Below are 21,129 nucleotides of genomic sequence, written 5' to 3'. Positions count from 1 at the left end.
GGGCAGACACTAAGTCTCCCTCCTGCTCAGTTTGCTGCGGGCTCGGAGGTGAGGCCTTCTCGGGGTTAGGTTCTCTGCTGCCGCCTCTCTCCACCTCTCTCAATCTGCCTGTCTGTGTGGTCAAAGCTGACCTAGCATCAAATAACATGCTTTTAAACACATTTTGAAAGCAAAGTCAGGCTTTAATGATCAATTTTCTGTTCCTTAGTATTTTCTTTCAAGCAAAGGCCGTGTTTTTATAAGATACTCTATTTCAATGAGGCTATTCTTTCGGCCCCAGCAAACATTCCTGAGTGGTAGGTTTTAGGAGGTTTTCCAATTTATTGCTCCTGGTGTCCAATAACCTTGGAGTATCTGTCTTCATGCCCCCCCAAGGCCATGTTATTTCAGAAAGTTACAGCTCTTAAAATCCTTCTCTAATAAAAGCAAATGCCACTAATTCTAGGTAGAGTGAGTTTTCCAAATAAGACGAGCTGTGAATGTTAAAAAAAGAAGAAAGAAAGAAAGAAAAAAAAAAAAAAAAGAAAGAAACTTCAACAGCAGGAGTCCATGAGTGAAAACTATACAGCTGGACTTCAGGCATTTTCGCAGCCATTTAAAAAGATGTCTTCAGCAAATGCATCTAAGTTAGCTAAAAACGCTTGACATGATGGACACGCTGTATCCGTAGGCCAATATTCAATCCAGGTCAAGGAATCTAAAGGGTAGATGTACCTACCAAGAAGAAATGAAAACAAAGTGTTTGTTTGTGATGATGGTCACAGTAGGGAAAAGTGGTCTTTGATTTCCTTTGTAAAAGCCCAGTCATGGTCAGGTCCCCAAGGGTCAGGGGGTTTGCTGTGGAAGGTTCACAGACCCTTGAAGGATTCTGAAGCTGCCTGGGGCTCCCACTGTTAAAAGCAGGAATGACATCTATCTCAATGTCTATTTTTTAAAAAAAATAATAAAATCATATAATAAAATAATAAGATAACAAAATACATATTTAAACACTTTAAATATGAGAACATATTTAAGGGAGCCAGTGTGGTGGTGAGGGGAGGTTGGACAAGCACTCACTCAGATGGCTTATCAGTCAGCTAAGTTCTCAGCTGCCTCGATGGTCTTAAATAATTCTTTGTTTTAAATTCATATTATTTCATTTACGTTCATAATGGTTTGCTGGTTAACAGCAGGGTACATAAGAAACATATAGTGTATTTAAGAATAAATCATACTCTGTTTTGGAGGGAAGATCAGAGACTCTCAAATATTGGTGACTTACCTGAAACTGAAATTGTATTTTATCTGGAGGGCTTCTTTACCCATAATTAAATACTGTCTTCCTTTTACCAGGTCAGCATTAGTACAGGTCATTTTTTTAATGAAGGTGATTTCAGAGCCTTTCTCAGCAAGGGCTTCCCCTGAGAGACACACAGGTACGGTTATCACATTCATGTTTTAATGTCGCAATTATAAACTCTCTCGAGCTTTCTGGTCCTCATGGCTGCTGAGAGGTTAATGGCTATTGGAGATCAGCAATATCCATATGGTTAAGATTTCAGACTCTGGAGTCAGACTGTCTGGGTTAATCCCAGTGAAGCCACTTTCTGGTGTGTGTCTCTGGGCACGTGATTTATGCTCTCTGTATAAGCGTGCACACCCCTTATGTGAAAAAACGGGCACGACGATAAAACCTACTTTGTAGAACTGTTGTGTGATTAAATGGGTTAACATATGAAAAGTGCTTAGAATATAGTAAGAACTATATTAATGCTTGCTATTATGACTCTTGGAGACTCAGAATTAAAAGAACCTCTGTATAGTTGAACAATGTTAGTCTCCATATGTTGTATAGCAAAATATAAACATATTTGGTAGCTGGCAACGGTCAACCTTGTGGAAAAGTATAAGGTGTGAAACACTTGGAAAATTTTAAGAATAACTTTGGGACTCCAAAAGAACTCAGAAGTAGCCAAGAAGCTGGTTCCCTATCTGGAATGCTTTCCTCGCCATGTTGGCCTGCTGAATTTCACCCATCTTTAAACCTGTCTTCAATTCTTATGGTATCCAGTAAACATTCCTTATTGCTCTTTGTCACACATATCTTTCTGTTTCCCCTGTACTTCTTTTATACCTGAATCTCTATCACAATGTTTCACTCCACATGTCTGTCTCCATAGCCAGACTAGAAATTTATGAGGCAGGGACTATGTCTGATTCATTGTTATATATTCAGAGCTGATATCCAATATTAGACGCTGGTAGAGTCATGCTAATTGTTAAATCCTGAAAAACTTCTGAACCTGTTGGTAAATAGTATATAATAGTAACTGTGTAAATGGTAAACTTTCATTAGTAATATAAATTCTAGTGTACATGCATTAGTTCAAGCTAATTTCCTTAGGCCGTCCCAATGACATGGCTTCTTAAAGCAACACCATCTGATAACTCTCCAGCTCTATCTGCCAGTTCAGCCCCTGTCATAGTAAACGGTGCGGCTGTGTGGGGCTTTATTATTTTAAAAACTTTTTGTTATGGAAAATTTCAAGCACATTCAGAAGAAGAGAGAATAGCTCATTATCCCCAGCTTCAATAATCACTAATCTTTTTTTCATCTATATTCTCACCTACTCTAAGCACCCTGTGCTTTAGGAGAAATACCAATTTATTATTATCCTCAAACTACATGGTTTGCCCTTGATTCTAAGTGGTTTATTGTTAGTGTACAGCAATTCTTATGTAAGTAGTGTGTGGTGTTTTGATATTTACATAAATTCAAAATTTATAATAAGTATTTAAAAAGAACATCCAGAAGGAGGAGATAAGGCATGCAAAAGTTTCTTAACATTTCCTTTTAAATATAATAAAAATTAATCTTGCAAATTTACCAGAGAACAAAGAAGAAATGATACTGATGAGAACTGCAGCTTGGGAATCATCTGATGCTGTGCAAGATTCAGAACAGTCTGGAATGTCTTTTGATACTATGCAAGAATCAGCACAAATTAAAACAAATAATTTGTATTTCCAGGATGAAAAGCACTTTATTATTTCAGTAAAAAAGGGAATGGCTTGTTATTGCTTGTGGTGTAAATGATGGATGCAAACAGTGCTCTAAAGTTGGACTATGGGAAGATCAAAGTGTTAAACTCTTGCCCATTTCATCAGAATAGCAGTCGGGGTTCAAATAAAAAAATTGTGAACATCAATGAGGAAAAAAAAATAACAACATAAGTCAGTTTCATACAGTGAAACATTTAAAATAACAAAGACTAGAAAAAAATTTTATCAGAGTGTTGATAAAACAAAAAAATTTGGAAAGTATTATTAGAATTTTTAACTTGAGTATGGTTAAAAACAATCAAGCATTTTCAGAGTTACAATGCTTCATAAAATTCCAAAAGAAAAAAATATCAATATAGACATTATTGCAATTTAGATTTATGGTCCTACTTATTGCAAAATTTCTATCTACTGAAATGAGAAAACGACTTTTTGGAAGATAAAAATAAGGTAATAAGATAAATTTTAATCGTCATTGAATAAAACAACTAGTTCATTGAAAAAGTGTTTTAAATAACTTAAAATGAAAAGTTGAAGACTCTGAAGATGGCCTATGGTTTCGGTTGATCTCAAGGTACTGGGAGGACCTGAACAACTTATCAAACTGTCTGGCTGAGGTGTGAGGAAAAAGGATTCAATGAGAGGTGTCTGTATGAACACCTTTATTAGCTGTGTCTCCCCAAGTGGAATACAAGCTTTATGAAGGCAGGAACCCTGGCTGACTTAGTCAAGTTGTATGCTCTGTGTCTAATACTCATATAATACCTGGCACACAGTAAGTACAAATGTTTGTTGAATAAAAGAAGACTGAATGATTTCTCACCAGTTTTGTAGATATCCAGAAGAGTTGCAGTGTACTTGACAAAGACATTTTCTTTAGTGATGGATGTGATGCTAACTTTATAAGCTGGTAAAAAACAAAATGAAACAATTCAGGCTTAATACCACTAATGCCGTGTCCAATAGAAGCCAGAATTTGTCAAGCAAATGAGAAATGAAGCACAGCAGGCTATTATGGACACCCTGAGGTAAATCTTATTTCTTCCAAGAAGGCTTCCCAAATCCCCTCAGTCTTAATCAATCTCTCCATCTATTAGAATCATTAGCCCTGGCCACTGTTACAGAACAGGTTGATTAGGATAAAAGCCATATTAAATTAAATAACAGAAGCACATAAAACAAACAGAAACAAGATAAACCTTTGTGAGATGTAAAGTTCAGATGCTGATCCTTTAAGATTAGTGGAGTGATGCCCTGAACATCCTTTGAAGAGCCCCTTCCCTCTCCTCTGCATGGCCACAGAGGGGCCTTTTCTCTGTCATTCAGGCCTACCATGTGAGCTTCCTTGTTTCTTTTCTTTGCTTCCTCATACAGCTCCACTGGCTTTGATCTTTGGTTTTTAATAACATTCTGTTTTTTCATTTATCTTTGCTTGGACTGGCAACAAGGTCATAAGCCACCCCCAATCCTGTCTTCTATTCATTTGGGTATCAGTGTTTGATGCACTGTGTGTTGACCTCAGCTCTGGAATGACCAGCTTGAAGGGACCCATCTCTTCTATGTGGCCTCAGAAAAGATCCCTCTTATTTTCGCTTTTGATGGGGTTGAAATGAATGATCTGAAAGGTTTGTTCTCTCTTTTTTAATTTAAAGGCTTTCTTCACTGCCCAAAAAAGGGGGAAAGAGGAAATCCCATATTGAAAATAACGTAATTGGACTTTTATACTTTCTCGAAGCAACTCCATCAAATGCCTCTTATTCAGCAATATGAAAGCAGCTTTCTCTTACCCCCGTGTAACACAGAGACCTAGACCCAAACTAAGATGGTTTGTTCATTTTTGCAATCTTTCCAGACTATAAGTCTATCCCAGATATAGAATGATAGATAACTGATCGATCGATAGACAGATGGGTAAACTCATCATGGCAAAACCAAAGCCTGTGTAAATTAGTGGCTTAAAATGGATTAAAAATGTCCTGAATTTCAGATTCTTAAGTCTTTATGGTGGACATGGACTATGTGGGCATGAGTAGAGAGAGAGAGAACTATTTTTTTTCTATTCTGTTATTCCAGTAACAACAGCCTGTAGTCTCCAGAAAAAGCCAGCTAAGTCTTCTCTTGAAAGTAATACAATAAATCCAGATTGCATTTATTCTCTATGTTAAAATACATTTCTGATATTTCAGAGTTAAAATAGTTCTAAAATGGAAAGAAGAAATAATTTAGTGAAATCTTTATTTGTTAAAACGATACAAGGGTACTTCAAAAAGTTCATGGAAAATGGAATTAAAAAGATAATACATATAGTATTTTCTTCAAATGTTGATGCATTTTTAAAATTGCAGTGGTTCTTGGCTGAGTTGGGCAGCTTTTTAGCTTTTTTTTTTTAATCAAAATTAATTCAAAGAAAAGAAATAATATAAACCACACAAAATTCATTTTGATGGCTTTATTTCCGTTAAGAGAGTTCAGTAGACTATGATGGAAATAATGCTGGAGACCAGGATGCATCCTTCTTCTACTGCTTACTTCCTGCATGGCCTTGAGCAAATAATTTAGTCTTTCTGAGCCTCGGCTTCTTCACTGGTAAAATAGTGAGAATCCTCTGTTACCTCAAAGAGTTCTTATGGAACTTCAATGAGAAACTGCCTATGAAAGCAGATGGTAAACACAAAGTGTCAAATAAGCTGTACTTATGTTTTATTTATAAATAACACCCTTCCGATTTGGAGAGTTGATCCTAAGATGGCGGTGGCTGCGGCGGTTGGCACGGAGTAGCTGAGGTGGAAAAGGTGGCCAATGGGACTTAGGCAGCCAGGAAACTTGTGGACCTTCCCCTTGCCGTCTCTTAAGGGAGGACCGCTGCTGGTGGCCGGTCGTGGGGGCTGACTGCCACTTTGCCCTCGGCAGGAGAGGCTGCCTCGTTTACAGGCATCAGCTTTGAAGTATGCAGCAGGAAAAGAATTGTTTCTTAGCTGCAAAAGTGAGTCTCTAAACAGGGAACACGGCGCCAGGGCTGCTGTTGACGCTGCCAGGATCCCGGAGGCCGGGGCCACGCTGAAGGCGGCCAGCTGCCCTATTCAGGATTCGAGGTTTCAGGTCGGCATAAAAGAAGATTCCTGGGAGCACCCGAGCCCCGCTGCGGGACCAAGTGAGCAGCCTGAGGCGGCGGCGGCCGAGAACGGGGACGGTGACGACGCAGAGGCAAAGAGGTAGCCGCCCGACCTGGCACAGCACTGTGAGTGACCCCCGGCCTGGCCCTGCTCGGGGGGCGGACGCCCACCTGGCTTGCGCCTGCCTCTCTGGGCCACTCACTGGCACCAGGGGCTGCCTCCATTTTCTCAGGTGGTGGAGGCTCTGGCCCAGCTCGGCTAAGCCTGTCCACCTCGCCCGGCTCGGCTCCTCACTGAGCCTTCCCACTTGCTTGCCCTGGCGTGGGGCTTCCTGTGGCCGTCTCCCCTCCAACTCCCTCCGTGGTTCTCTGGCGGGGCTGGTGGCCTGGGGCGTCCCTAGCCAGTGTCGGGAGGGCAAGGAAGTAAGGGCTGGGCCGACTGTCACTCCACCGCACCCTGGGCTCTGGCCCCCGGTAAACTTCCCATTACTGGGAGGCAGATACCATCTCTGCGGCCACCAGTTCAGAAAAACGCCTAACCGATTTCTGGTTAGGAATAGTGTGGTCGGAGAGTTCCCAAGTTCACTTGGACCTGCCAGAGAACTGACTGCAGGCAGGCACTGGACTCGGTCCACACCGGAGGGATTCAAAGGTGAACCGTGTGCTGCAGGCTCCTCCCCCAAGGAGTTCACACTCTGGTGAGGGAGATAAGACAAGTACACAAATAACCACGATACCAGGAGGAAGGTGATAAGTCCTGAGAAAGATCTACACAGTGCAAAAAAGGCACCCAGAGCGACCGGTCGTCTGCGCCTAGCAGAAACCTGGTAGACTTCCTGGGCGAGGCGGTGCTGAGCAGGTTCTTGAAGGCCCAGCTGATAGACAAGGGCTGCAGAAGACATGTCTCAGCCCAGCCCAGTGCACACAGAGCGGGGAGACGTCCGGCTAGGGAGGCGGAGATTCGACAGAAACCACACACCCTGTGGGGTTGCCACTGCGTGATCCAATAGCCCGGGCCAGAGCACACGGAACAGGGAGAAGTCCTGCACGGGAAGTGGAAGTGGAAGCTCAGCAGAGACCACACACCCTGCCATACCGCCCCGTGATCCAGCAGCCCAGCAGAGTCCAAGCTGACCAGAGAGGTGGCTCCCCGGAGAGGCCCAAGACCCGAGGCAACCATACACACAAGGCACTAGAGGCCAACTGAGCAGTCACGGAGGTAGCCATACCAATTTGGCAACCACAGCAACATTGTAGTTAGTCAATAGTCTCAAACTGGTGGACTGTGAAACCCCCTGCCACAATGAATAAACATCAAAAAAAAGATACCAGAAATACAAAAAATCAAGAAAGTACACCACCAAAAGTTAATAAATCTCAAACTCTAGATCCTATAGAACAAGAAGCTCTTGAAATGATTGACAAGGAATTTCGAGTGATAATTCTAAGGAAACTGAATGAGATACAAGAAAACTCAGCTAGACATCATGATGAAACGAGGAAAAGTATACAGGACGTGAAAGAGGAAATGTACAAGGAAATCAATGTCCTGAAAAAAAATGTAGCAGAACTTGCTGAACTGAAGAAGTTATTCAGCAAAATAAAAAAGACAATGGAGAGTTTAACCAGGAGGCTTCTCGAAGTTGAAGAGAGAACCTCTGAACTTGAAGATGGGCTGTTTGAAATAACATAAGCAGACAAAAAAAAAAAAAAAGAAAAGAAAAGAAAAAAGAAAAAAGAAAAAAGAATCAAAGACATTGAAGAAAATCTGAGAGAGATATCAGACAACACTAAGCGCTCAAATATCCGAGTCATGGGTATCACAGAAGGGGAGGAAAATGGAGATTGCATTGAAAACATATTCAACAAAATAGTGGCAGAAAACTTCCCAGATATAGGAAAAATCACAGATCTTCAGATCCAGGAAGCTCAACGATCTCCAAACGTATTCAACCCAAAAAGGCTCTCTCCAAGACATGTTATAGTCAAATTGGCAAAACTCAGAGACAAAGAGAGAATCTTAAAAGCTGCAAGAGAGAAGCGTCAAATCACCTATAAGGGAGCCCCAATCAGGCTAACATCAGACTTTTCATCACAAACCCTAAAAGCTAGAAAGTAATGGGATGATATATTCAAAATCCTAAAAGACAAAGATTGCCAGCCAAGAATACTCTACCCTGCAAGGCTATCCTTCCGAAATGAAGGGCAAATAGTCTATTTCTCAGACAAAAAAAAACTGCGGGAGTTCACTACCACACGACCACCCTTACAAGAAATCCTCAAGGGAGTACTGGGTTTGGTTCCTGAAAAATAACTACCACTGCCATAAAAACCCAAGAAAAATCAATACCCACTAGTATAATAAAAATGGCATTCATGAAGAGAAAACAAGCAAACAAAAACACTATCTACAACGTAAGGAACCAACAAACACAGAAACCAAACAGTAAATCAGAAAGCAAGGAACAAAAGACACCTAAGACAACCAAACAACCAATAAAATGCTAGGAATAAATCAACACCTTTCAATAACAACTCTTAATGTAAAAGGCTTAAATTCCCCAATCAAAAGACACAGACTGGTTGACTGGATTAAAAAGGGGGACCCAACTATATGCTGCCTTCAAGAGACCACCTAACCCATAAAGATTCACATAGACTAAGAGTGAAAGGATGGAAAAAGATTTACCATGCAAACAGAAAAGAAAAACGAGCTGGAGTAGCTATTTTTATATCGGACAAAATAGACTTTAAACTAAAAACCATAAAAAGAGACAATGAGGGACACTACTTAATGATAAAAGGACTGATGCATCAAGAAGACATAACAATCATAAATATGTACGCACCGAATGTTGGAGCAGCCAGATTTATAAAACAAACTCTATTAGACCTAAAGAAGGAAATAGACATTAATACCATAATAGAAGGGACCTGAACACCCCACTGTCAATAATAGACAGATCATCTAGGCAAAGAATCAGTAGAGAAACACAAGATCTAAACAATACTGTAGACCAATTGGAATTGGCAGATATCTACAGAACATTCCATCCAACAGCCTCAGAATATTCATTCTTCTCATCAGCACATGGATCATTCTCCAGGATAGATCACATATTAGGTCACAAATCAAGTCTCAATAAATTCAAAAAAATTGGAATTATCCCATGTATTTGCTCAGACCACAATGGATTAAAACTAGAAATTAATAACAAACGAAACTCTGGAAACTATACAAACACATGGAAATTAAACAGCATTCTACTTAATGACATAGGGGTCCAAGAAGAAATCGAGCAGGAAATCAAAAAATTTATTGAAACTAATGAAAACAATGATACATCATACCAAAACCTGTGGGATACTGCAAAAGCAGTATTGAGGGGAAAATTTATTGCATTAAACGCTCACTTCAGAAGAATGGAAAGATGGCAAGTGAACAACCTAACACTTCCCCTTAAAGAACTAGAAAAACAAGAACAATCCAAACCTAAAGTTAGCAGACGGAAAGAAATCATTAAGATCAGAGCAGAACTGAATGAAATTGAAACCCAAAAAACAATACAAAAGATCAATGAATCAAAAAGTTGGTTTTTTGAAAAGATAAATAAAATTGACAAACCATTAGCATGGCTAACAAAAAAAAGGAGAGAGAAGATTCAAATAACAAAAATTACAAATGAAAAAGGCCATATTACAACTGATTCCTCTGAAATACAAGGAATCATTCGAGACTACTATAAACAACTATACGCCAACAAATTTGAAAATCTGGAGGAAATGGATACATTTCTGGACACACACAAGCTCCCAAAACTGAACCATGAAGACGTAGAAAATTTGAACAGACCAATAACAATAAAGGAGATTGAAGCTGTTATCAGAAGGCTCCCAACAAAGAAAAGCCCAGGACCAGATGGATTCACAGCAGAATTTTACCAAACATTCAAAGAGGAATTGCCACTGAATCTTTACAAACTGTTCCAAAAGATTGAAACAGACGCAAATCTCCCAAACTCATTCTATGAAGAAACATCATCCTGATACCAAAACCAGGTAAAGATATAACCAAAAAAGAAAACTACAGGCCGATATCCTTGATGAATATAGATGCAAAAATCCTCACTAAAATACTAGCAAACAGAATACAGCAACACATACGTAAAATTATTCACCATGATCAAGTGGGATTCATCCCAGGGATGCAAGGTTGGTTCAACATACGCAAATCAATAAATGTGATACACCATATTAATAAAGTCAAACAGAAGGACCATATGATCATCTCTATAGATGCTGAAAAAGCATTGATAAAATTCAGCACTCATTCATGACAAAGACCCTCTATAAGTTAGGTATAGAGGGAAAGTATCTCAACATAATTAAAGCCATATATGACAAACCCACTGCCAATATCATCCTGAATGGGGAAAAGCTGAAAGCTTTTCCTTTAAGAACAGGAACTAGACAAGGATGCCCACTCTCACCACTCCTATTCAACATAGTGTTGGAAGTACTAGCCAGATCAATCAGAGAAGAGAAGGAAATAAAGGGCATCCAGATTGGAAAAGATGAAGTCAAACTGTCCCTGTTTGCAGATGACATGATCCTATATATCGAACAGCCTAAAACCTCTACAGAAAAACTCTTGGAATTGATAAATGATTTCAGCACAGTAGCAGGATACAAAATCAACACACAAAAATCAGTAGCATTTCTTTTCTCCAATAGTGAACATGCAGAACGAGAAATTAAGAAAGCCTGCCCGTTTACAATAGCCACCAAAAAAAATAAAATACTTAGGAATTGAGTTAACCAAGGATGTGAAAAATCTATATAATGAGAACTACAAACCATTGCTAAGGGAAATTAGAGAGGATACAAGAAGATGGAAAGATATCCCATGTTCTTGGATTGGAAGAATCAACATAGTGAAAATGTCCATACTACCAAAAGTGATATACAAATTCAACGCAATCCCCATCAAAATTCCAAAGACACTTTTATCAGAAATGGAAAGAACTATCCAGACATTTATATGGAATAATAAAAGACCACACATAGCCAAAGCAATGCTGACCAAAAAAAATAAAGCTGGAGGCATAACACTTCCCGACTTTAAGCTATACTACAAAGCTATAATAACCAAAACAGTATGGTTCTGGCATAAAAACAGACACACTGACCAATAGAATAGAAGAGAGAATCCAGAAATCAACCCACACACTTACTTCCATCTGATCTTTGAGAAAGGCTCCAAGCCTATTCACTGGGGAAGGGACTGCCTCTTCAGCAAATGGTGCTGGGATAAGTGGATATCCATATGCAGGAGAATGAAACTAGATCCATACCTCTCACCGTATACTAAAATCAACTCAAAATGGATTAAGGATTTAAATATACACCCTGAAACAATAAAACTTCTTAAAGAAAACATAGGAGAAACACTTCAGGAAATAGGACTCGGCACAGACTTCATGATTACGACCCCAAAAGCACAGGCAAGCAAAGGAAAAATAAACAAATGGGATTATATCAAACTAAAAAGCTTCTGCACAGCAAAAGAAACAATTCACAGAGTTAAAAGACAACCAACAGAGTGGGAGAAAATATTTGCAAAATATACATCTGACAAAGGATTAATATCCAGAATATATAGGGAACTCAAACAACTTTACAAGAAGAAAACAAGCAACCCAATTAAAAAATGGGCAAAAGAGCTAAGTAGGCATTTCTCTAAGGAAGATATACAAATGGCCAACAGACATATGAAAAAAATGCTCAACATCACTCAGCATCCGGGAAATGCAAATCAAAACCACACTGAGATACCATCTAACCCCAGTTAGGATGGCTAAAATCCAAAAGACTCTGAACAATAAATGCTGGCGAGGTTGCGGAGAAAAAGGAACTCTCATACATTGTTGGTGGGACTGCAAAATGGTGCAGCCTCTATGGAAAATGGTATGGAGGTTCCTCAAACAATTGCAGATAGATCTACCATATGACCCAGCTATCCCACTGTTGGGAATATACCCAGAGGAATGGAAATCATCAAGTTGAAGGTACACCCGTTCCCCAATGTTCATCGCAGCACTCTTTACAATAGCCAAGAGTTGGAACCAGCCCAAATGTCCATCATTGGATGAGTGGATACGGAAAATGTGGTACATCTACACAATGGAATACTACTCAGCTATAAAAACAAATGAAATAGTGCCATTTGCAACAACATGGATGGACCTTGAGAGAATTATATTAATTGAAACTAGTCAGGCACAGAAAGAGAAATACCACATGTTCTCCCTTATTGGTGGGAGCTAAAAATTAATATATAAATTCACACACACACACACACACATACACACACAAAACCGGGGGATGGGGGGGGAAGAAGATATAACAACCACAATTACTTGAAGTTGATATGACAAGCAAACAGAAAGGACATTGTTGGGGGGGAGGGAGGAGAGGGAGGAGGGAGGGAGGTTTTTGGTGATGGGGAGCAATAATCAACCACAATGTATATCGACAAAATAAAAGTTAGAATAAATAAATAAAAATAAATAAATAAATAAATAACAACCTTCCAATTTTCAAAAAAATATTTGAGAGAGTATACAATATGCTCCCTCTTTCTCTCCAAAAAAAGAAAAAAAAAAAAAAAAAGAGCCAGAAATAAACATCAGAAACTATGGATAGAAAACAAAGGAGCAGATTCCATCAGGAACTTGAGACAAGCCTAAGCTGTACTTGGGCATTGATTTACCTCTGAATGCTGGAAAACCAGAAGGCGATCCCTCTTTTGAACCGGAGTCTCAAACATGAATTGCAATTCTGCATATACTAAAAAGCATTTAGTATTTATATTTTTACCTTGAAGAGATTTTTAGAAAACCACCTTTGCCTCTGTCTCTGCTCTATCAACTGGAAGAAAACAAAACTGAAATCTTATACGTCTGTGGCTTCTCAAAAGTTCCCTTGGAATATGTTTTAGTGCCTGCAATTCAAAAGGATCTATTACAGTAAAGTGTCTAGGCTGGGTGTGCACGTCACTTATATTATTTTAAATGAAAGTCACATTTCTTTGCTGAAGAATAAATAACTGCATGTTAATGCTGAAAATTGATGGCATTTTCCTTCATGTGAACACGTGGAATGCTATATCCATGTAATCACTATGTATGGCTTTTGATCTTTCTAACCGATCATGTATTCATAAAATTTCTTGTTTAAAGGAACTATATTGAACTTTTGAACTTACCATATGCTACCTCTGGTTTACATGCTGTTTCTTTTCTAGTATCTCCAGAAATTGTCAGATCCAATTCTTCCTGCATTTGCCCACAGTCAGCTGAATTTTGTGAAAAATGGTGAAAGTTAGATTAATGTAAAGAAGACACTCTCTTTGGAAGTAAACATAGTTTCCTGTGAGCCCTGAAATAATCTAATATAATATTACAGATGTCAGATTCCTGGAGACTTGTCTATTTTCTTCTCTTCCATAAAGTAAAACAGTATATAATACAACAAAACAAAACAAACAAAAAATCTTGAACATAGGACATTCTTAGAATGGATGGTCATTCCGCATTCAGCACTTAAGAAATGTATATGCTTCCCTTGAAGAAAGGAGGCAAATGTTTCCACTTTGAGTATAATCAAAAGTCCCTTGAAGGAACCAAAATGATAATTTGACTTACTTACAGATGGTACAATAAGTACCTAGGAAATGTGTAGTTGTTAAGGACTTTGAAAGAAACACAATGAAAACCAACCCAGAACCTCATGGAGCCAGTCGTTGATTATTGGTGAGTTCTGGACCTTTTTCTTGGCCGAGAAGGCTGTCTTTGATTTACAAAAGACTAAATAAAACTGGACAATAAACAGAATTTCATTAAATAGGAAGGGTAAGAAAGAGAAGCTAGTGGCCCAATCATGAGCCTCTGTTCTCTTGGGTTGCGGTCCTATTACGTAAAAAAGACCAGGTGAAAGTAAAAATTTCACATCATGTTACCCAACAACCACTGGATGGTGTGCCTCAGCCCCTGTACAGTGTGGACCATAAGGTCGTTCAGGCGTTGTGGAGAAATAGCTTTACGATGCTCAAGAAATCATTAGCTTCAATCAGCTGAGGTTAAATTTCTACTGCTGAAAAACAACAGTTTGCCAAACAGCCTTCCCCAGACTAACCCCAGGTTTCGAGTGACTGCTTTAAACAAGCATGCAGCCTAAACATGTTAAATGAAGTTTACCTTCTACACACTTGCACACCGTCCCTTCACAGACTTTGTCAAGTTCAGTAGGAGAAGTGCTATAAAACATGGTGCACTGTTTATCTGCGGCGATAAAAGCATGGTTAAGAGATGTGGCTTGATTGATAACACAGCACACCTACTGATCGGTGATCCTCACACGGGGCCTCAGAGATCACTGCTCCAAACCTTTCTTTTTATAGCTAAGACAAAGGGAGGTTAAATTTTCAGTTGGCTGTCCTGGGAAGGGCTCTTCTACCCTCAAAAAGATATCCCCTTGTTAGCTTAGTTCTGTGCTTGAAATTTTACTGTCCAATAATCATTTCTTAGAACAAAAGTACTTGATGCTTCCATGAATGAGAGGAAAATTAATTTTGTCACATGAGAATCTATTCAAAGAATTGTAATTGTTGGATAAGAGAAGAAAAGCATGTATATATATCTCAAGGGGAAGGGGGCTAGGTATGTTCCATGTGATTTCAGAAGATAAAACTTGAATGAATGGGTGTCAGTTTGGCTCACTTTAAGAATTCACTAACAAGTAGAATTGCCCAAAGTGGAGTTGCCTGTCTTGTGAACCAATCAGCTCTCCAATCACTTAACATTTTCAGAAGTGGCTGAGTAGTCAATGTGGAATCATTCATTCAACAAACATTTATTGAGTACACATTATATACCTAACACTGTGTTAGATACTAGGGACTCAAGAATGAAAACATTCTGTCTGGGGTTGGTGAGAAAGACTTGTAAACAGATAATTACAATGCAATGTAAAAACTGCTGTAATAGAGCTATCTGCAAAATGGAATGGGAACACAGATGGAGTAGAAGGTGTTCTGGGAGGATTAAAGAAATAGAAGGGTAAGTGGGCTTCCCAAAAAAGTAGAGATGCAATGAATACTGAAGGTGAACGCCAAAGATAAACTTGAGGCAAAGAATTTTAAAGTTGGGGGCAATATAATCCACTTATTTTAAAAATGAAGAAACTGAGGACTGAGAGGTAAAATGATTTGCTCAATATCATGAAGTCATTTGAATATTCAAGTTGGGACTTTTATGAAGAGTGGGCTCTAAAAGAGGCAATGTATAAAATGCATGGGCCACTAGTGTATTTCTAAAGGTTCTGTAAAGAATAAAACATAGTCTTCCAAAGAAATTTTAGAGTAGAGTTGATTACCTGGTCTGTGGTATTCATACACTGTAAAAGTAGCAGGACTCAGAAACCCAACTTGAAAAAGTTCAAATATCCGGAATCGAACACAAAGGAAATCACTGGAGGGAATCTGTTTGACAAATTTGAGGATTTAAGGAAATTACAGAAGAAAAGATATTCATAATATCTTAGCCTGTAAAATTTGAACAGTAATAGTAAAGGAAAAAAGGCAGGAGGTGGAGCTTACCGAATTCAGTTGCAGAATAACATGTCCATCTTTGATTTGGTAATCAGTTAATAGCTGATCCACCCTTTCTACAAGCTACCAAAGGAAAGAGAAAAGCTTGAATTTAATTTCACTATCTTTTGGTTTAAATGCATTCACCTGTTGATGGATGTTAAATCACAGGAATGTGAGCTGCTATTCAAAGAAGGCGGGGATCCAATCAGGATGGTGGAATAGATGGACCACAGTGTCACTCTCTCCCACAAATCAACCAAATTTACAACTATAAAAATGTAACATCAGCCAAGCTGGGGCAGCTGGAGCTCAGGGGAAGAGGAGGAGAGACCCGCGTAGTTCATGAAGGCAGGAGAAACTATGATGAGAGAAAGAAAAAGCTGCTCTGAGCATTTCGGCCTGCAGCTGCTTTAAGGCTGGAGCTGCTGAGCACATGGAGCAGGAGCCAGCAGAAGCCGCAGCTGTGCCCTTCAGATGGAGTTACTTGGAGGCAGCAGGAGATAAGAGGGCCTTGGTGGCCCCCAGGACAGCAAGACCACTAATAGGTTTCCCGTGGACCCACAAAGGAGTGAGGAACCAGAACAACTGAAAAAAGGGAGCCGTTCAGAGGCCAGTGAATCATCGCAAGGGACCAGCACAGGGCCTATCCCAAGGGAAGTGTTTGGAGCACAGGTGGTCGGGGAGACAGGCCCACCAGGAGAACACTGGGACACAGCAATGACAGCCAATCTGCCCCCCAATCAGTGCAGGACCACTCAGAGGAGACTGGTCAGGATTGCAGAATTGCATGGGATTCAGTTTGATGAAAAAACTCAGGCCCAGATCAGAGATTCTACAGAACACAGATCCACCAGGTCTCTGGAGAGCTGGAAGTACCTATAAGATCAGCCATTAAACACTGAGCTGCACAAAAAGCCTTCCCTAGGGAAATAGCAGCAAAGTAGCAATTTAAACAACCACACAGTCAAGTACTGGTTCCCACAGGAAGTTCCCCCGTGTTAGAAGCAAAGGTCAAAAAATTAGTTCCAGGCCAGGCACACCACCAGCACCTTTGGGCCTGCCTAGAAACTGGAGGCTTGGATCTGGGGACCGGACCCTACTCCCATTTCCAGGCAAACCGCACCAGTGCCTTGGGGCCAGCATGGGGACCTGAAGCATGGAGAAGGGGACTGGAGCCCCTCCCACAACCAGGTATACCACGCCAGCAGCTTGGGGCCTGCCCAGGGACCCAAAGCAGGGAGAAGGGGACTGGACCTCTCTCCCACAACCAGGCACACTGAGCCAGTGCCTTGGGACTCACCCAGGGACCCGGGGTATGGAATTTGGGACCAGACCACCCTCCTACAAACAGACACAACATGCCAGCACCTCAGAGCCCACCCAGGGACCCAGGGAAAGGAGAAGGGGAATTGTCCTCTCTCCGACAACCAGGCACACTGTGCCAGTGCTTCAGGGCCCACCCAGGGACCCGAGGTATGGAGAAGGGGACTGGACCCCCCTCCCACAACTAGGCACACCACGCCAGCACCTTGAGGCCTGCCCAGGGACCCAAGGCAAGGAGAAGGGGAATGGAACTCTCTTCCAAAACCAGGCACACTGAACCAGTGCTTCAGGACCCACCCAGGGACTTGAGGGATGGAGAAGGGGATTGGACCTCTCTCCCACAATGAGGCACACCATGCCAGAACCTTGGGCCCCATCCAGGGACCCAGGGCATGGGGAAGGGGACTGGAACTCTCTCCCACAACCAGGTACAACTTGCCAGAAGCTCGGAACCCACCTGGGGACCCGAGGCATGGAGAGGGGGACCAGACCTCTCTCCCCTAACCAGGCACAACTTGCCAGCAGCTCGGAACCCACCTGGGGACCCGAGGCATGGAGAAGGGGACCAGACCTCTCTCCCACAACCAGGCACACCGCACCAGAGCTTCAGGGCCTGCCCAGGGACCTGAGGCATGGAGAAGGGGAACGGACCCCCCTCCCACAACCAGGCACACCATGCCAGCACCTTGGGGCCTGCCCGGGGACCCAAGGCAAGGAGAAGGGGAATGGACCTCTCTCCTACAACCAGGCACACTGAGCCAGTGCCTTGGGGCCCACCCAGGGACCCGGGGTAAGGAGTCGTGGACCAGACCTCTCTCCCACACCAGGCACAACATGCCAGCAACTTGGAGCCCACCCAGGGACCCGGGGCAAGGAGAAGGGCAATGGACCTCTCTCCCACAACCAGGCACACTGAGCCAGCACTTCAGGGACCACCTGGGGACATAAGGCATGGAGAAGAGCACTGGACCTCTCTCCCAAAACCAGGCACACCACACCAGCACCTTGGGCCCCACCCAGGGACCCAGGACATGGAGAAGGGGATCGGACCACTCTCCCACAACCAGGCACACTGAGCCAGCACCTTGGGGCCCACCCAGGGATCCAGGGTATGGAGAAGGGGACCAGACCACCCTCCCACAACCAGGCACAACATGCCAGCACCTCAGAGCCCACCCAGGGACCTGGGGCATGGAGAAGGGAACTGGACCACCCTCCCACAACCAGGCACACCATGCCAGCACCTCAGAGCCCACCCAGGGACCCAGGGCATGGAGAAAGGGACTGGACCTCTCTCCCACAACCAGGCACACCACGCCAGTGCCTCAGGCACTGCCCGGGGAACTGAGGCATGGAGAAGGGGTCTGGACCTCTCTCCCTCAACCAGGTACACCAAGCCAGCACCCTGGGTACCACCCAGTGACCCGAGGCATGGAGCCAGGAACCGAACCCTCATTACACAACAAGGTGCACCACACCAATACCTCGGGGCCCACCCAGGGACCTGAGGCAAGGAGAAGGGGACTGTATCTCTCTCCCACAACCAGGGACAGACACCATGACAGCAGCTTGGGGCCCACCTGGCCCAGAGGCATGCAGAAGAGGACTGGCCCTCTCTCCGACAACCACGTACACCAAGCCAGTGTCTCAGGTACTGCCCTGTGACCTGAGGTATGGAGCCAGGGACTGGACCCTCCTCCCACACCAGGCACAAAATGCCAGCACCTTGGGGCCCACCTGGGTACCCAAGGCATGGAGAAGGGGACCGGACCCTCCTCCCACAACCAGGCACATGGTTCCAGCGCCTTGGGGTATGCCCAGAGACCCAGGGCATGGAGAAGGGGACCAGACCCTCCTCCCACAACCAGGCATACTGTGCAAGCACCTCGGGGCCTGCCCAGGGACCCAGGACATGGAGAAGGGGACTGGCTCCCTCTCCCACAACTAGGCACATGGCGCCAGCACCTTGGGGCCTGCCCATGGACCAGAGGCATGGAGAAGGGGACCAAACACACCCCACAACCAGGCATACCGCCAGTGCCAAGGAGCATGCCAAAAACAGCACCTCCACGTGGGTGGCCCACCCCAGCCACCACAATAATCATGACTGCTGCAAAAGCGGCTAGACGCCACAACCACCACGCAGATGGTCTGCCAACCACTGGAGTGCATTCACACAAGAAGAGTCACCAGCAGAGACAAAGAAAAGAAGAGGATGTTTCTTTCCACAAAACCCATTTCAGAGTGACAGAAGAAGCATCTGCTCTATGATAATATTGGGGGACCTGATCACATATCTCAGTATTGAACAGATCATCTAGGCAACAAGTTAACAGAGTAACGATTATTCTTTTGAAGGAGAGAAGACATCTAGGGCACTTAGAGGGGGGAGGGGGAGGGATTGGGGGAAGGGGAGAGGTTGGACAAGGGGCATAAAGAATAATTACGATTTGTAACAATATATATGCTAGTAATACTGATTTAATCAACATATCTCAATGTTCAACCCCCAAAATATGTATAATCAATTTTGATTCAATAAATAGAATAATAAAAAAAAAAGAAGTTGAAGAGCAGTTCCTCTTGAAAACACACTAGCAGATGCACTCACGTCTTTCGGGCCATGTAAGTATATGCTCCCCTTTCGGTTTGATAAATCAAAACCTAGGTAGATTGTGGTTTTGGAATGAATATTCTGGGGGATTCTATGGAAGTGACATCCTAAAATGAAAGTAAATATATTTGTCTATAAAATAATGCAGAAAAGAAAAGCAAGCATTCACAACGATATTTAAAAGAAAACACTTACATCTCTTAAGTCTTCTTCGTTTGCACTGATTCCAGTGGGCAAAGAGATATCCATCACTGCATGGGAGGACCCAGATGATGATTCTACCGCGCTGGGCTTGTAGCTAAAATAGGTAAGAGATTAGGAAATGTAATAAATAAATGAATAAGAATCTTTAAGAAAGGACTCTATTTCTTAGGAGGCTTTAAGTTTTGAATCTGGGTCTCCGTTTATTTGCTCCTCTACAATATGTGGGTTATAATCTCTGAATTTTAGAGTTGTAAGAGATCTTTGAGTTATCTACTCTGACTCTTTCCTCACTTAGCCAGTAATCTCAATAGACCACTATTCTGGAGCATAGAAGGGATCCAGTCTAGGTCAATTTTCTGGGGAAACCGAGGATGAGAGTAAAACACTCATTCAAGGTCGCATGGCTAGTTCATGCAAGACTGCATAAGAATCCAGGTCTCCTGGTTCTCACTCTAGTTCTTTCTCTGATGGAGCAAATCCCAAGAAGAAAATTAGTTGTATATTGAAAAGCAACTCAATAAACATGTCCAGGAAAAGACTGGAGGGAAATACACTAAAATGTTAGCAGCTATTTTCTTTGGGTGATGAGATTACAAATGGTTATCTCTTTTCTTTTTCATGCTTTTTCTCTATTTTCTAAATCTTCCACAGTAGATACTTTATTTTAAAAACAGTGATTCAAGGTCTATCGTTTGTCTAAGAATTATGCTAGGGAAGTTAAAGAGAAAGACAGAGGGGGTAAAATGGGAGATTATTTTTGATAAGAGAGAAAAGAACACTGAAATGGAGAATTAGGAAACTTGGGTTTTATCCCACTTCTGCTGAGAGATTTCCACAAATCATTTCCCCTTTTTGAGCTCATTTTCTTATTTGTAAAATTAACTGTCAAGAAGTATAAACTTGTATTTTAAATTTATCTTTATAATTCCAAGGCTTCAATTTAGGGTGACAGAAGGTTGATGCCACCATTAAGCAGAGTTAGAGGACTTTGAAGGAGGACAGGGAGGTGGGCCAGGGGCAGAGAGTGTAGTTGTGCACGAGTTGAGTTTCAGGTTCTAGCCTCACCGCAAGATGCTCAAGAGGTAGCTGGATATTTGAGAGTGGAGCTTGATAGAACAGTCGGGATTAGAGGAAGAAACTGGGAAGACAGCTTCCTAAGGGGGAAAATGAGTTGATCTC

The 21,129-nt window shown here is 42.1% G+C and overlaps 1 protein-coding gene across 2 annotated transcripts in view; it reads right to left on the bottom strand.

Annotated features, from left to right (window-relative positions):
- Window positions 1-575: 575 nt before the first annotated feature.
- Window positions 576-21,129, bottom strand: part of LOC134365767 (complement C5) — a 108,574-nt gene continuing 88,020 nt past the window's right edge. For both annotated transcript variants that reach the window (XM_063082037.1, XM_063082038.1), the window contains exons 34-41: window positions 19,942-20,044; window positions 15,816-15,890; window positions 15,593-15,698; window positions 14,416-14,499; window positions 13,425-13,514; window positions 3,869-3,952; window positions 1,265-1,403; window positions 576-714 (exon numbers count right to left, since the gene is read on the bottom strand). In XM_063082037.1, the coding sequence (XP_062938107.1) occupies window positions 576-714; window positions 1,265-1,403; window positions 3,869-3,952; window positions 13,425-13,514; window positions 14,416-14,499; window positions 15,593-15,698; window positions 15,816-15,890; window positions 19,942-20,044 (820 nt within the window). The remainder of the gene's footprint in view (window positions 715-1,264; window positions 1,404-3,868; window positions 3,953-13,424; window positions 13,515-14,415; window positions 14,500-15,592; window positions 15,699-15,815; window positions 15,891-19,941; window positions 20,045-21,129) is intronic.

Source organism: Cynocephalus volans, chromosome 17 (assembly GCF_027409185.1).
Source record: "Cynocephalus volans isolate mCynVol1 chromosome 17, mCynVol1.pri, whole genome shotgun sequence".
Lineage (NCBI taxonomy): Eukaryota > Metazoa > Chordata > Mammalia > Dermoptera > Cynocephalidae > Cynocephalus > Cynocephalus volans.
This window is presented reverse-complemented; position numbering and strand designations above follow the sequence as displayed.